General features: G+C 42.9%; 1 protein-coding gene across 1 annotated transcript in view; it reads left to right on the top strand.

Annotated features, from left to right (window-relative positions):
- Nucleotides 8,722-17,287, top strand: part of MRC1 (mannose receptor C-type 1) — a 118,809-nt gene continuing 110,243 nt past the window's right edge. Inside the window, 1 exon segment of the mRNA NM_001255969.1 lies at nt 8,722-8,875. Within this exon segment, the coding sequence (NP_001242898.1) occupies nt 8,815-8,875 (61 nt within the window). The 5' untranslated portion in view covers nt 8,722-8,814.

Below are 17,287 nucleotides of genomic sequence, written 5' to 3' on the forward strand. Positions count from 1 at the left end.
AAATGTTTGATAAAAGAAACCAATACATATTTATGGTTGAAAACATCTCAATAAACCAGGAATAGAGTGGAACTTTCTGAACTGCAGAGACTATCTGCAAAAAAACCTACATAATAATACCGTCATAATTGATGATGAATTTGAAGCTTTCCCACTACGATGAGGTACAAGGCAAGAATGTCCCCTCTCACCACTCCTTTTCCGAACATACAGGGAGTCCTTACTAATTCAATAAGGCAAGTAAGGGAAATAAAAGTTATACAGATTAGGAAGGAAGACATAAAACTTTCTTTGTTCACAGATGACATGACTGTCTATGTAGAAAATCCATTAAAATTGGCCAAAAAACTCCTGTAACTAAAAAGTGATTATAGCAAGGTTGCAGGATACAAGGTTAATAGACAAAAGTCAATGGCTTTCCTATATACCAGGGATTTAAAAGTGAAATTTAAAATTGAAAACACATTAATATTTACATTAACACCCTCCAAAATGAAATAGGTATAAATCTAACAAAGTATGTATAAGATCTATATGAAAACTATAAAACTCAAATGAAAGAATTCAAAGAACTAAATAAATGGAGAGATATTCCGTATACATGGATAGGAAGACTCAGTATTGTCAAGATGTCAGTTCTTCACTTGAACTGATCCAGAGTTAATAAATTACATCTGTATAGCAACTGTATCAACGGATCTCTATCTAGCAACCTGGTCTATAGATTCAATAAGGATCTACCCCAGTAAGAATCCCAGCAAGTTACTTTGTGGATACTGACAAGCTATAAAGTATATATGAAGAGACAAAAGATTCAGAATAGCCAAGACAACAGTGGGGTGAAGAACAAAGTGGGAGAATTGACACTACCTAACTTCAAGCCTTACTATAAAGCCAAAGTTATTAAGACAGAATGCTCTTGGCAAAAGAATAGACAAACAGATGAATGGAGCAGAACAGAAAAGCCAGACATAGACCCACATAAATATAGTCAACCAATATTTGGGAAAGGAGCAAAGTTAATAAAATGGAGACGTTATTGATTTTAACAAATGGTATTGAAATTACTGGACACCCACATGCAAAAACATGAATCTATACAGAGACCATATATGCCTTCCTCAGAAATTAAGTCAAGATGGACCATAGATCTAAATAGAAAACACAAAACTTTAGAACTTCTGGAAGAGGACAGAGGAGAAAACCTAGTGGGTTGGGTATGGTGATGCCTTCAAATATAATACCAAAGACATGATCCATGAAAGATGTAATTGGTAATAAGCTGGACTTCATTAAAATTAAAAATCTTCTGCTCAGTGAAAAACAATACCAAGAGAAGTAGGAAACAAACCACAGACTAGGAGAACATGTTTATGGAAGACAAATCTGGTAAAGACTGTTATCCAAAGTATACAAAGAACCTCTACAGTGAGAAAACAAGTGATTTAATTTAAAAATGGAAAAAAATCCTGAACAGACACCTCATCTAAGAAGATATACCAATGGAAGATTACCATTTTTGTGAAAATATGCTCCACATCAAATTCATCAGGGAAATGCAAACTAAAACAATAAGGTGCCAATAAAAAAACAGATTAGAATGGCCAATATCAAAATAATGACAACACAAATGCTAATAAGGATGTGGAGCAATAGGAACTCTTTCATTGCTAGTGGGACTGCAAAGTAGTACAGCTACTTCGGAAGGTAGTTTGATGGTTTCTTAAACTAAGCATGCTGTTACCATATCACCCAGAAGCCATGCCCCTTAGTATTTACCCAAAGGAGTTAGAAACTTATGTCCGTGCAAAAATCTTGAACACGGATGTTTTTAGCAGCTTAATTGCCAGAACTTGGAAACAACCAAGATGCCCTTCAGCAGGTGAATGGATGCATAAAGGTTGGTACCACCAGACAATGGAAAAGGATTCAATCCTAGAAAAAACAATCAGCAGGTATCCAGCCACAAAAAAAAAAAACCATGGAGGAATGTTGACTGCATATGACTAAATGAAAGAAGCCAACAGGAGAAGCCTACCACTATATGATTTAAAACCATGTGACATTCTGGAAAAGGTAAAGTTTCTGTTATTTCCACAATTAAGAAAAAGCAGTGGTTGATGTGGGGTGGGAAGAGAAAGGAGATGAACAGGAAGAGTCCAGAGAATGTTGATAATGGCGGAAGCTATGCATGGGGAGCAGGGGAGGATGGGGCAGATCTGTGTACCTTCCTCTCAGTTTCACTGTAAACTGGCAAGTGCTCTAAATAAACAGTCTTTTAAAAAAGCAGTATGGTCTTAAATATATAAAAAATGATTTTATATATTTTGGGGGAAATATTTACCAAAGGACTATTTGCTGTGAAAGTTTGTATTTATACATACACAAATCCTAATTTTCCAGGATGTGCCTCTTAAAAATCCCATAGGTTTCCTTGCATTGAAATGGATTTTTCAGAAAAGGCTTTTTTTCCTCTACGACATGTTTCTTTTATTAAAGATGTTGATATCTTAGAGAATAGGTTTTCCAGAACTTTTCAGTGAATAAATTACAAATGTATGTGTTAAATTGCTAAAAATTATAGGTAATGTTACATATTTGGTGTAGTTCTGAAGAAGGTGCCCATGATTTTTGTGTCTTGATGTTCATCTATAAAATTTAGGTCATTTTCAGAAGATGTCTCCTGGCTCAGCAGGTTAAGGATCTGGTGTTGCCACTGCTGTGGTGAAGGTTTGATCCCTGGCCGAGGAAATTCTGCATGCCAAAAAAAATTAGGTCATTTTCATATCATAAAGTACATTTCTTTTCCCTTTTTTTTTTTTTTTTGTCTTTTTGCCTTTTCTAGGGCCGCTTCTGCCGCACATGGAGGTTCCCAGGCTAGGGGTCAAATCAGAGCTGTAGCCGCCAGCCTATGCCACAGCCACAGCAACGTGGGATCCGAGCCACGTCTGCAACCTACACCTCAGCTCACGGCAATGCTGGATCCCTAACCCACTGAGCAAGGCCAGGGATTGAACCCTCAACCTCATTGTTCCTAGTCGGATTCGTTTACCACTGTGCCATGATGGGAACTCCTGTCTTTTTCTTTATTTTTTTTTTCAAATATTCAGTGGGTCATATAACCTTATAACTAAATTATTTTGTAAAGTTAAATACATATACTATAAAGACGTATATCATGCCAAACAAAAACCTAACATTGATTGCAGAAGTATAAAATTTACAGGCCCTTCAAATATTCTACAGGTATATACTGCAGATTACAGTAAATCTAAATATGCCACCTGAAGATAATTATAAATTAAAGTCAAATTTTAGATAAATAATCCAGTGCAAAGATTTTTGGTTGCTATAGGGTAATTATCTTCTATTAAATTACAAATGCATTGTTGATGTTTTGATATTTTTTAAGAAGGATTGGAAAATGTGAGAAGTAAGAACATTAAAAACCCGTTGTTGTTTTTTTTTTAATTTTAACCTCATCATTATATCTTTTTCCTTTTGAGTGAGAACTATCTTGATACTGTTTGAGCAGATTCACTCAATAAAAGAGAGGGATGGTTCAACAAAACAAACTTATGAATCAATCACCATTTTTAACTACGAGAAATGATAGAAGAGGTTACCAAGAATTTGCTGAGCTAATTTTCTCAGAACGGTTTCGGACAAAGGTGTCACTAAGTTCATCTTACATAGAATTGAGGATGAGTTATGTGGTGTTTGAGAAAGAGAAAGTCTAAAAGGAAATGAAATAGTTCAGCAATTGTCCTACCAACTTAAAAAATGAGGAATTTCCTTTGTTTTATAGAAATACTTCTTTCGCTTGAAGGAAGTACTAGTTAAAAACAACCACCATCATCAATAGCTAAGCAAAAACCAGAACCAAAACCTAAGGAGAAGGATATAAAGGAGATGGTAAGATTTGGGTTTTATTTTAATATGATAAAATATACATAACAGAATTTATCATTTCAATCATTTTTCCTTTACAGTTCAGTGGCCTTTAAATATATTCACAATGTTATACAACTATCACCATTATCTTTTTTTCAGAACTTTCCTTCATCCCAAACAGAAGCTCTGAACCCATTAAACCATAACACTCCTTCTCCACTTCCCAACCAATTCCTGCTAACCTCTGTTCTTCCCGTCTTCATGAATATGCTGATTTTATGTACATCATAAGTGGAATCATACAGTATTTGTCTTTTCGTGTCTTATTATTTCAAGATTATATATGCTACAGCAGTTATCAGAATTCCTTTTTATGGCTGAGTAATATTCCATTGTGTGTGTGTATGTATACATACCTCCTTTTACTTATCCATTCATCTGCTGATAAATACTTGTGGTACTTTTATCTGCTGGTTACCATGAGTAATGCTGCTGTGATTATTGGCAAACAAATATTTGTTTAAGTCTATATTTTCAATTCTTTGGGGTATATACCTAGAAGTGGAGTTGCTAGATCATATGGCAGTTTAGTTATGTTTGAGGACCTGGCAAACTGTTTTCCACAGTGGCTATACCATTTTACATTCCCACCAGCAAGGCAAAAGGGTTCTGATTTCTTCACACCCTCATTGGCACTTGCTATGATCTGCTTTTGCTTTTTGATAATAGCCACCTGATGTGTGTGAAGTGCTATTCCACTGTGGTTTGTTTGCATTTTTGTAATGACTAATGTTGAGCATTTTTCCTGTGCTTCTTGGCTATTTGTACATCTTCTTGGAAGAAGTGTCATTTAAGTCCTTTGCACGTTTTAAATATTGATTGCTTTGTTGTTGCTATGGAGTTGTACTTTTTTAATATCCTGGATATTAATCCCTTATCAAACATATGATTTGCAAGCATTTTCTCCCATTCTGTGGGTTGTTTTTTTACTCTTCTCATAGTGCCCTTTGATGCACAAAAGTTTTATTTCTGATGAACCCCGATTTACCAATTTTTTTCCTTTTTTGCCTCTGCTTTTGCCCAACCAAATCATTGCCAATTCTAACATCATGAAGAGTTTTCCTGATGTTTTCTTCTAAAAGTTTTATAGTTTTGGTTTTGTTTATTTATTTACTTTTTTTTTTTTTTAGGGCTGCACCCACAGCATATGGAGGTTCCCAGGTTAGGGGTCAAAAGGGAGCTACGGCTGCTAGCCTATGCTTCAGCCACAGCAATGCGAGATCTGAGTGAGCCAGGTTTGTGACCTATACCACACCTCACGGCAATGCTGGATCCTTAACCCACTGAGCGAGGTCAGGGATCAAACCCACAACCTCATGGTTTGTAGTTGGATTCGTTTCCAGTGTGCCATGACAGGAACTCCAGTTTTAGCTTTTAAGTTTAGGTTTTGATCCATTTTTGAGGAAATTTTAAAATGCAGTTTAAAAGAAAGCCCAACTCCATTCTCTTGTTTGCAGATATTCAGTTTTCCAAATATCATTTGTTGAAAAAACTGTCTTTTCTGCCTTTAGTGGTCTTGGCATCTTTGTCAAAAATCAGGTGTCCACATATGTGAGGGTTTATTTCTGGGCTCTCTGTTCCATTCTCTTGGTCTTTATCTTTCTCCTATGCCAGTGTCACACTATTTTGATCACTGTAGCTTTGCAGTAAGTTCTGAAATCAGCAAGTATGCATTGACTCCTCCAACTGTGTTCTTTTTTAAAATTGTTTTGGCTACATAGGGTTTTTTGAGATTTCATATGAATTTTAGGATGGATTTTTCTATTTCTGTAAAAACTGTCATTGGGATTTTGATAGAGGTTGCATTGAATCTCTAGATTTCTTAGGATAGTATTGTCATATTAACAATTGATTCCCAAGTATTTTATTCTTTTTGATGCTATTGCAAGTAGAATTATTTTCTCGATTTCTTTTTCAGGTTTTTCATTATAGTATGTAGAAATGCAACTGATTTTTGTGCTTTGAATTTGTATCTTTCACTTTTTTTCCCTTTGTTTATTAGCTCTAGCAGTTTTTTGTTTGTTTGTTTGTTTGTTTTTGGGTAGAAACCTTAGGGTTTTCCCACATTAAAATCATGCCGTCTGTTGAAAGAGGTCATTTTACTTCTTTCTTTCCAATCCGAATGCTTTTCTTTATTGATTTATTTTTTTCTTGCCTAATCACTCTGGCTGGAACTTTCAGTACTATGTTGAATAGAAGTGGTGAATACAATTCAAAACAGTAATCAGCCTTCAGAACACACAAGTCTGATATCTGGAGGACAAGTTCCTTATTGTTCACCCTGGCTCCAGCAAGCTGCACCAATAGGTCTGCCACCTGCTGCAAAGAGGGAAGAATTGAGGATGGTAGCCACAAGTGAAAGGCTGGCATTCACTGACATTTACCAGCCTCTGCATCAAGTTCTCCACGAGATGCTCTGGGGTTTCTCCTAGAGTCTAGAGTTCCAAAATCGTTACCCCAGACAGTTTCTGCCCATTCAGTAGTTGTTACATTGAAATGATGGATTTCTAAGGTTTCCTATTCCACCCTCTTCTGTGCTATCACTCCCCAAAGAGCTGGATTTCTTTGCCTTGCTCTCCTCTTTTAGCCTACTGAATCTCTGTTTCAGTAAGTTCAAGGTCATGGAGTAAAAATAGTTTGTGGGACAACTGGCCTCCCTTTGTTTCAAAGTCATGGATTCTACCACTGATCCTGGTTGGCCATATGAGACATTTGTGTAATTTAAAAAACCCTGAATGTCCGAGTTCCCTGTTGTGGTGCAGCAGAAATGAATCTGATTAGTAACCATGAGGTTGCGGGTTTGATCCCTTGCCTCGCTCAGTGGGATAAAGATCTAGTGCTGCCATGAACTGTGGTGTGGGTCACAGATGTGGCTTGGATTCTGCATTGCTGTGGCTGTGGTGTAGGCCAGCAGCTGTAGCTCCCATTCAACCCCTAGCCTGGGAACCTCCATATGCCTTGGGTGTGGACCTAAAAAGCCGCCCTGCCAAAAAAAAACCCACAAAAAACAAAAAACCCTGAGGTGAGTATAGAGAGGTTACAAGAGATTTGTTTTCTTCTGAAATTAATATAAATTCAAATTAGGCCAAAACTTTTTTTTTTTTTTTTCCTTTTTACAGCTATACCCGCAGCATATGGAAATTCCTGGGCCAGGGGTAGAATGGGAGCTGCAGCTGCCAGCCTACGCCACAGCCACGGCAACTTGGATCCAAACTATATCTGTAACCTATACTGCAGCTCACAGCAATGCTGGATCCTTACCCTACTGAGTGAAGCTGGGGATTGAACCCACATCCTCACAGAGACAATGTTGGGTCCTTAACCTGCTGAGCCACAATGGGAAGTCCAGGCCAAACTTTTTGAGTTGATATAATCGAGTTACATTTAAAAACCAAGAATGGCTCATTTAAATATTTTTTTTCTCATGATAAATCAATGAAGCAAAGTTTTAGAAAGAAACATTTTGTTTCATCTACTCTGTTTGGTAACCAATTTTTTGTCAGAGAAGCACTGGCTTAACAAAAAAGAAACATTTTTCTTGTGTCCTACAGCTTCACCATCTTTCTCATCCTGTCCGAATAATCTTCTTAATTTTAGAATGCTTAAAAAAACCAGTAAGGTAACTATATAATTTTTCTCAGGAAGCAAAGTTTATAACATTATTGCAAAGACGGTGAATCTTGGGGAGCTTTCCACCTGAAGAAATAGTCTTCATTTAAAATTTCAAAAGATACAATGTTTCCAGCAGCTTCTTTTTGATTGGGTAACATTTCCCAAACTCCAGTTGGCCGTTGGCTATAGCATTACCAAAATCTGCTTCAAAATGGTCTTGATTCATGTTTTGCCTCTGAAACATAACAAAACATAGGTGTAGGGTTAATATGGTGCTTAATGAAAAAATCTGTTTCCAGGTTTTTTTTTTTTTTTTTTAAAGAAAGAGTTCCACCTCCGGTATAATGAATATACCTCTTTTTGACCAAATGAGCAGATTTTTCTCCTAACGAGAGGATCATTGCCAGTTTGAGGAGGATCGCTGTGGTTGAGGCAGTGAGGTTGTATTGCAAACCCCGCCACTATTTTCTCTGGCCATCTAGAGAACTCTCCAGAGGAAGACTTCTAGAAGTTTCTCCCTGCTGTTATTATTGAGATTTGTTCTTTGGGTTAGCCTTGATTTTACTTTTCTTTTGGCTAAAAGGAACAAAGCTCCATGGGAAGTTTGGTTGGAAGCTTTCTAAGAAAAAAGGGCTCTAAGCCCTGAACAGGGAGAGAAGGAGGGAGAATCCGTTTCAGCCCTGAAGACGTTTTCACCATAAATAAAACAGTCCCTTTAAGGCCTGCCTGTTTCTATCACATTCGGGGGGAGCATTCGTTGCCAAGGGGCTTCTGTTTCAGCTGCTTCCCAGAGGAAACCTCCGTTTTCCAGCCCAGGTAATGAATGGCCCCCCGCCTGCCCCCTACACAGCCACCTCCCAGAGGGGCTGCGAGGCCTGGTGCTGGGTCCCCTCTCCCCGTCCCCACAGGCCAGTCGGGCTCCTGATGGCTCCCCTTCCCCCTCCTGCCTCCCCTCTTCCTCATCCCTCTCCCACACATGCCCTCTCTCCCCTTCCTCTGCGTCTGTTCTCCTCCCAAGTTAGCTTACAAAGCAAAGCTGTAACTTTTGAATTCCTGTTTTTCCAACCACCCTCATGTGACAGGATATCTCCTTATTGGAGGTTTTCCCTAATTTCAGAAGCCCTTTAAAAGTGAGAGCTTCCTCCTCACTTCTTTTCAGCAGGGCGGTTCTGAGAAGGGAGGAGGTCCCCGCCTGGGTTCCCCAACTCCCTTCTCTTCACCAGCATCAGGAAAGGACCAGCTCGGGCCATGAGGCTGTCCCCGTGCCTGGCGTTCCTCTCTTTCCTTCCGGTTGCCCTGCAGCTCTTGGGTAAGTTGACTCTAAGGTAGAAGCCTTCGGATTTGGGGCCCGGAGCCTATGGCATCCCATCCCTTTGGGGTCAGTGTTAAATGGGTCCTTTCAACGTGCTGGTGAGGTGGTGGCAGAGCTCCCCGAACCCCCAGCTCTGCAAAAACATTCCTCTTGCTTCCCTGGCCAGGATAAAAACACCTGCTTCTCAGGTCAGAGGGGCTGCCTGCCCTGAACCCTGCAGAACCCTGGCTTCCTCCTCCTCTGTCCCCACTGTCCTTCCCCTGCTTTATTCTCAGAGCGGTTTCCTCTGTGGTCAGTGCTATGTCATTTTCAATTTCTATCGAACCCCCAATGCGCGTGCCTTCTAAGTGTTTCTGGCCTAAAGGAGGGTAGAGCTGGTGTCTCTCGTCATTGCCGGTCTAAGAACAAGATCCCAGGCCACCCCCCAAAAGGGTTTCCATGAGATTTTCATAACTCATCTCTTTTTTTCTCTGTGAACAACCATTTTCATCACGCCTAGAGTTTGGGGCTAGAATGTTTCTTCTTATCTGTGTTCTAAATTGTTCCTTCTCTGTATTCCGAGTTGTTTGTACTGATTGATTCCTGAGACTGAGGCACAGATCCAGAGCTTTTCAAATGTTCAAAGACATTCTGGAGTCTCTCTTTGCTACCTCTCTAGACTCCACCTGTTTACCCATAGCAGGAAGAGAGCCTGTAAGCATTTTGATTCCCAGTTCTCTTCTGAGATGAGCTAGAAGGGATTTTTAACTTTGGAATTTGTGGTTCCCCGTTGCCCTTCATTTCACCTACATGGGCAAACACTGTCTGTGCCCAGCCTGTGCCATTGTCCCTCCAGGCACTGCTGTGGAGGCAGCAGTGAAGGCATGGATAAAACAGAAACTCCATTTGAGTGTGCTCCCTGCCCCCGACAGTGGAGGCTTCCCAGCAAAGGCCAGCTCGCTCTGAGCATGAAGTGGTAGAGATTTTTTTAAAAAAACATGAGCGAAGGGAGAAGGGTTTGCACCAAGCCTCTGCGCAGAAGCTCGTGTGTGTGTGTGTGTGTGTGTGTGTGTGTGTGTGCGCGCGCGCGCACTTTTTAGGGCCACACCTGTGGCATATGGAGGTTTCCAGGCTAGGGGTCTAATCAGAGCTGTAGCCACCGGCCTACACCACAGCCACAGCAATTCGGGATCCAAGCGGCGTCTGCGACCTACACCACAGCTCACGGCAAAGCCGGATCATTAACCCACTGAGTGAGGCCAGGCAGGGACTGAACTTACAACCTCATGGTTCCTAGTCGGATTCATTAACCACTGCGCCACGACGGGAACTCCCAGCAGTGACTTTTTTTTAATTCCTCCTCCAGTAGAAACCAATGATCCGATACGAGCAATACAGTGGGCATGTAAAGGAGAAGTCTCCTTAGCAACAGTGCCAAGGAAAGAGGCTGGATGGAGCCTGAGATCTCTTACCTTAGTCCTGGCTCCAATGCGCATCCCTCGGGGAGTAAGGAGGGACTGCCTAACCCCGGGCGGGCGTGGGAGGACCATCGCCTTGGTCTTCACCTGGAAAGACCGCCTCGTGCAAGAGGATTCATATATTCTTCATGACCTCAAAGATTAAAACCAAGACCAGTGCAAATCTCAGAGCTGTGTTGTCACCGAATGTTCCGCTTAAGTAAGTTCCCTGTTACCAAAAGTTTTCAAACAGATGCTGGCGAACAGTTGCAGACCTGGACTGTAACCCAGCACAGTCCGATAGAAACATAACTGGCTGTGTTATGCAGCTTCATTTAAAAAAGTTAAAAAGGGGAGTTCCCATCGTGGCGCAGTGGTTAACGAATCTGACTAGGAACCATGAGGTTGTGGGTTCGATCCCTGCCCTTGCTCAGTGGGTTAACGATCCGGCATTGCCATGAGCTGTGGTGTAGGTTGCAGGCGCGGCTCGGATCCTGCATTGCTGTGGCTCAGGCATAGGCCGGCAGCTACAGCTCCGATTAGACTCCTAACCTGGGAACCTCCATATGCCACAGGAGCGGCCCAAGAAATGGCAAAAAGACAAAAAAAAAAAAAAAGGTTAAAAAGGTACAGGTGACCTTGATCTTATAAATATGTTTTATTTAACCTAACAGAGCCAAAATATTATGAGTCACCTTCATCAATATAAAGCTTATTAGGATAATTCTACATTCATGTTTTAAAAAGTATGCTCCCGGGGTTCCCTTCATGGTGCAGTGGTTAACAAATCTGACTGGGAGGCATGGGGTTGCAGGTTCGATCCCTGGCTTTTCTCAGTGGGTTGGGGATCCGATGTTGCTGTGAGCTGTGGTGTAGGTTGCAGATGCGGCTCGGGTCCTGCGTTGCTGTGGTTCTGGCGTAGGCCGGTGGCTAAAACTCTGGACCCCTAGCCTGGGAACCTCCATATGCCATGGAAAGTGGCCCTAGAAAAGGCAAAAGGACAATAAATAAATAAATAAATAAATAAAAGTATGCTCCCTTTTTCTTAAGATGTATTATTATTTTATTTTATTTTTGGCTGTACCTGTGGCATGTGGAAGTTCCCAGGCCAGGGATCTAACCTGAGTCACAGCAGTGAGAACACCAGGTCCTTAACCACTAGGCCGCCAGGGAACTCCTACGTTCATTTTTTTTTTTAATTAAATTTTTAAATGCTGGTGCATATTTTGTACTTACAGCACATCTCAATTCAGACTGACCTTGTTTCAAGGGTACAGTAGACCCTTAGGGCTAATGGCTATCATCCTGGGGAGCACACATACAGCCTCTGATTTTCTTTATACTTGCTCTTCATGTTTTGGGGCAAAAAAATATTTCTCATCTTGCTTAGGAATTTCCCCCCTCCTGGAGACAGTGGGATGCCTTGCTCTGATGAATGGCTTCCTCTTCATAGACACAACCATGGGAGAAGCAGAAGGGTGCTGGAACTTGTTTACTTAAAGAATCAAAACCAACTAGCAAAAACATGGGTACCCTTTCTAGAATTTTTTTTTAATGAATTTGAGAGCCTATCCTTTTTTTTTCTTTTTCTTTTTTTGGCCACACTGTGGCCTGCGGAAGTTCCCTGGTCAGGAATGGAATCTGTGCCATAGCTGTAACCAGACCACAGCAGTAACCATGCTGGATCCTTAACCTGCTGCACCACCAGGGAACTTGAAGAGCCTTTCTTTCTTATTTGACCTTTTCTTGGCCCATGTGGCACATGATCAGAGATGTCTGGATAAAAGCAGAGCAACTACTTAGCGGAAGAATAAAGGATGTACAAACTCTCTGTACCCCATTCCTCAGCTCCCATCAATTAACCCCCCTAGAAAGTTTCCCTTGCTTCCTATGGTTTCTTTCCAACCCAGGACCCTCTCTTCTCCCTCCCTGAGGGCCTCCTACATCATCTGCCCCAGGGGGCCAGGAGGCCAAGCAGAGCATAGCTCGCTCTTCTCACTCTTGCCATCTTTTTAGGGGAAGACTTGCGTTCAATGTCAACAGTTGGGCCTCAATGGGGGATACAGTCATGGTGGAGGTACAGCGAGAGTTGCTCAAACACAGAGGTTTCGCTTGAAATTGGTTTACAGGCAATGGGGTGTTGGTGAATGTAAGGGTTCTCAAAGAGAAAAGGCACTGAAGTGTGGCAAGGAGTGGTTTCCGTGGTGTTAAGACTCCCACCCATGGTTGGTGTCAAACTTCCAATGTGATGCCACAGAGTTGGGAAGAGAGGCAGCGAGAGGCTCTCATTGGCTGGTGAGAGTGAAAAAAAACAGTGGAGTGAATGTGCTCCCTTGCACAGTTGCTGCTGCTTCCAGTCTCCTCGTCTTGTAGGTAAGAAAGCTGAGGTCCTAAGAGGTGAAGTGAGCTTTCCAGGGTCTCACGAGTTGGTGGCACAACCTGTTGCGTGCTCAGGACTCCTGACTTCCAGAGGCGCGTTCTTTCTATTAAACAGAAGCAGTGCAGTTTTTGCTCAATGACCAGTTGGTTTAATTACCAATCCAGGATTTCTTCAAGGAACAGTTGCCCACTGCGTGTTCCCTTAGTAGTGTTCATTTTCATAAAATTTTCCTTATACTATTTCTACTTTTCTTGACTTCTAGCCTCTCATGTCTTCCTTTCTACGTATGACTCATTTGGGATACCAGATTTAAGACACACTTCCTAACGCTGTCGAGCAAAACCAAGTTTTCAATATCTTTCTTTTTCTCCATGACTCTTATATGTGTCTGTTTTCTTCTTATTGGTCCAAAGAACCTCTAGTATTTCTATAATTCAGAGATGGACATCTCTGGATGTAAGATATTGCAGATAGAGGCATGAAGACAGCTATTTTGTTGGGGGACGTCCCAGTGCCTTCTGAGGGTGTTGGGCCTAATTTCTAGGTGGGAAGAGTCACTGCTGTTTCAACCTGAGCTTTAAAGAATCAAGCATGCTCAAACTCAGTTAAAGACAAGGACCTATGTCTTCAAAGGGAGCTGGAGCTCACAGTGATGACAGTGACCCTGAAACCGGGTCTCTGAGGCTGGATCTTGAGTTCTAAGGGAGAACACGGAGGTCACAGAAGCCCAAAGGGGAGATGAACAAAGGGAAAGCAGCTTCTGAAGTGGTATCTGCATAGCAGAGAGGGAGTGGACCTCAGGTCACCATGAGACGAGGTCATCTTGTCTCTTGGTGACCATCAGGCACTGTTCGATGGAAACATCGTGGGATTACATTGTCCCTGGAGGGAACGGATGGGAATTAGATGGAGTGAAAAGTGAGACGAGAAGGAGGGAAGAAAGCCCATGTCTTTTCAAGAGGAATTGACACAGACACGGAAGACATTCTGAGACAACCTCTTCTATTTATAAACCAAGTTAAGGTCACAGAGCCCTTTCAGATCCTTCATCACCTTATTAATTGCTTTCAGATCCTTCAGCAGATCCCGACAGCAACCCTGTGAGGTGGGGTGGGTGGGTGTTACGTGCCACCTCATACTGTGTGAGCAAAACCACAGGCGGCTGGGAAGGCAGCCAGACGGGCAGGGGCCAGAGCTACGCCTTGCCCGTGGACCTGCACCTGCGGCTACGAGGCTACGGAACAGGCAGACTCGAGCAGCTGGAGTGTGTGATCAGGAAAGACATAGGTGTGCTTCGTTTATGCACATTTAAGCGTGTGTCAGAGGGACTTCGTTCCTCCATTTGTATCAGATTGTTCCGACTTTTCACTTGGCGATGGGACGGGAACACCGTAACCTTTGACCGTTTGTTATCAGCAAAACGACGTGATTTACGTATATCATCTCATTTAGAAAATTCATGGAGGGAGTTCCCGTCGTGGCGCAGTGGTTAACGAATCCGACCAGGAACCATGAGGTTGCGGGTTCGGTCCCTGCCCTTGCTCAGTGGGTTAACGATCTGGCGTTGCCGTGAGCTGTGGTGTAGGTTGCAGACATGGCTCGGATCCTGCGTTGCTGTGGCTCTGGCGTAGGCCGGTGGCTACAGCTCTGATTCAACCCCTAGCCTGGGAACCTCCATATGCCATGGGAGCGGCCCAAGAAATAGCAAAAAAAAAGACAAAAAAAAAAAAAAAAAAAAGAAAATTCATGGAAACTCTATCAAAGAGCATCCTCATTTTACAGATGAGGGAAGGGAAGCTACAAGGATTCATTCCACTAAGGCAGCCCAGCGAAGGAATGGTGGAACCTGCATTCAATTGCCAGTGGCTGGCTCCACAGAACATATCACACCCCCTGTCAGAATTCTGAGGTTGGAAATGCTGGCTTCTCTGGTGTCTCTGGCCCTCTGGCCCTCTCTTTGGGCTGCTGCAACTGTTTCTCTCTCCGTTTTTGTTTCTCTCTGGTTTTAGCCTGTTCTGAGTCCTTTCACACTGTCTTTAAGACCGATTTCCCCAAATGAATGATAAGAATACTCTAACATGTATCAAGCGATTTCTCTATATCAGGAACTGTGCTCAGAGCTTTATTTAGATGATCTTGTTTAAATTTCCCAACAACCAACAGGTCCTGTGATTTCCCCTTTATTCTTCATGGGGAAATGATAGCACAGAGTAGTTTTGAAACTTGACCAAGGTCACACAGCCAGGGAGCAGTAGGGCTCCGGTTATGTCATTATCAGTTGAACATGTCAGCTAGACTGGGAGTGTATCTCCAATTGTGGGGCTCATTGTGGCTCAGTGAGTTAAGAACCCACCGTAGTCTCCATGAAGATGCTGGTTCCATCCCTGGTCTTGCTCAGTGGGTTAAGGATCCGGTGTTGCTGTGAGCTGTGGCGTTGGTCCCAGATGCAGCTCTAATTCGACCCCTAGCCTGGGAAATTCCATATGCTGCAGGTGCAGCTGTTAAAAGAAAAAAAAAGTATTGATTAGTTAGCATGGTTATGAGTGGAAGAAAAAAAGTTGTGTAGCATCAGCTTCTTACCTACATGTTTTGTTTAGCTTGAAACTGGGCGGGGGAGGCTGGCATTCTGAGGTTGAGGAGATGGAAGAGAAAGGGGAGGATGGTTGGGGGGGCAGAGAGAGGGCATCCTGGATGCAGGTAAGGGACCAGCAGGCTTAGGGAAAGCTCCCGAGATGGGAGGGAATCCAGGAAGGATGCAGATCCTCATATCTTTAGAGAGGGAGGCAGGAAGTTGGCAGAATTTCTTCTTCCGGCCTCCACTTTCTTCTTGAGGTCACGGCCCATATTGGTGTCCTCCTTCAACCCCCCCCCCCCCACCAACATAGCCAAATGCAGGGACTTAAATGACGAGTTTTCTCTGGATATTTCATGAATGGATGAAGGGGAAAGTAAAATCATTCTCGATTTTTCCTTTATTCCCTTTGTTCAATAGTTCTGTTGCTAAGACTGAGCTCCTAGATGTTCCCTCCCCCCAGCACTTGGTGTAGTGTATTTTGGGTTGGTTGGTTGGTTCAGTTGGTCATTTTTGGGTTTTTTTTTTTTTTGCTTTTTAGGGCCACAACTGAGACATATTGAAGTTCCCCAGATAGGGGTTGAACTGGAGCTTCAGCTGCTGGCCTACACCACAGCCACAGCAACTCGGGATCTGAGCCACATCTGTGACCTACACCACAGCCCCCCGCAATGCTGGATCCTTAACCCACTGAGCGAGGCCAGGGATCGAACCCATTGAACCTGCATCCTCATGGGTACTAGTTGGGTTCATTACCACTGAGCCCCAACAGGACCTCCCATGTTTTTTCTTTCTTTCTTTCTTTTCTGCATATACTAGGTGCCTAAAAAATAATTGAGTTTCTACTTAATTTCACTTCTTTGGAGATACATATGTGGCTCTGCATTTGTTCACTGAGGCTAGTGGACAGATTCTTCCTTGGGAGGGCTTGACGATGCTGGCTTCTGACAATGACTTGAGTGAAGCTGTTGATTTGAAAGCCAGTTCTGGGGAAGACGAGCTGAGACGTGGGGACATGAGACCAGAAGGGAAGCGACTGGTACAAGTAGGTTAAGGAGCCAGGGACCCCTGTGGACTGCTGTGGCTCAGGCCTGCTGGGTGCTGGGGTGACAGTACGGAATGTGGACCTCAGGGTTGCCCCACCCGTGGTGCAAAGCATTGGGACTCTTTACTTCTCATGATGCATTGGTCACTGGTGAAGGGCTGCTCCTAGGAGGCTTGAGTTCTCTGACTGTTCTGGTCTTCGCAGTGTGCAAAGGGGGCTCTGATGGCCAGAAAACGCCCCCAGGTCCAGAGATGTGGTGTTTCCACTGGGGAGTGGGGCTGGTCCTCACTGAAATGGCAAAAGGCACAAAGAAATGATTCTGGCAGCATCTGTTACAAAATACCAGCTAGTTTTCCTCTCATCCAGCTTCTCTATCTTTCAGATATTATTAGCTCTTTTACTTTTTTGGCCGTGCCTGTATCATGTGGGAGTTCCCAGGGCCAGGGATCGAACATGTGCCACGGCAGTGACCATGGTGATCCTTAACCCGCTAGGCCACCAGGAAGCTCCAGAAGTTATTAACTTTTATGTCTTCACGTTGGCATTTTATTTATTGATAGTAGGGAAAGCCGAAAGATGTTTAAGTAAATATATAACAGTGACAGCTCCAGAGCGTCCTTTAATAACTTGCTTTCCCAGGAAGTTTAGAAATTTAATTACTTTTGCTCGATGTTATAATCTTAAACTGTTAAAATGTGCTCAGAAGAACATTCATACCTGTGATATTGGCTATCTAGGTTTCATTCTCTTTCTTTCCTTGTTTTTTTCAGGGCTGCGCCCGTAGTGTAGGGAAGTTCCCAGGCTAGGGGTTAAATCGGAGCTGTAGCTGCTGGCCTACACCACAGCCACAGCAACTCGGGATCCGAGCTGCGTCTGTAACCTACACCGTAGCTCCCAGCACTGCTGGATCCTTAACCCACTGAACGGGGCCAGGGATCGAACTTGCACCCTCATGGATACTAGTCAGGCTTGTTCC

The sequence above is a fragment of the Sus scrofa genome, chromosome 10, assembly GCF_000003025.6.
Source record: "Sus scrofa isolate TJ Tabasco breed Duroc chromosome 10, Sscrofa11.1, whole genome shotgun sequence".
Lineage (NCBI taxonomy): Eukaryota > Metazoa > Chordata > Mammalia > Artiodactyla > Suidae > Sus > Sus scrofa.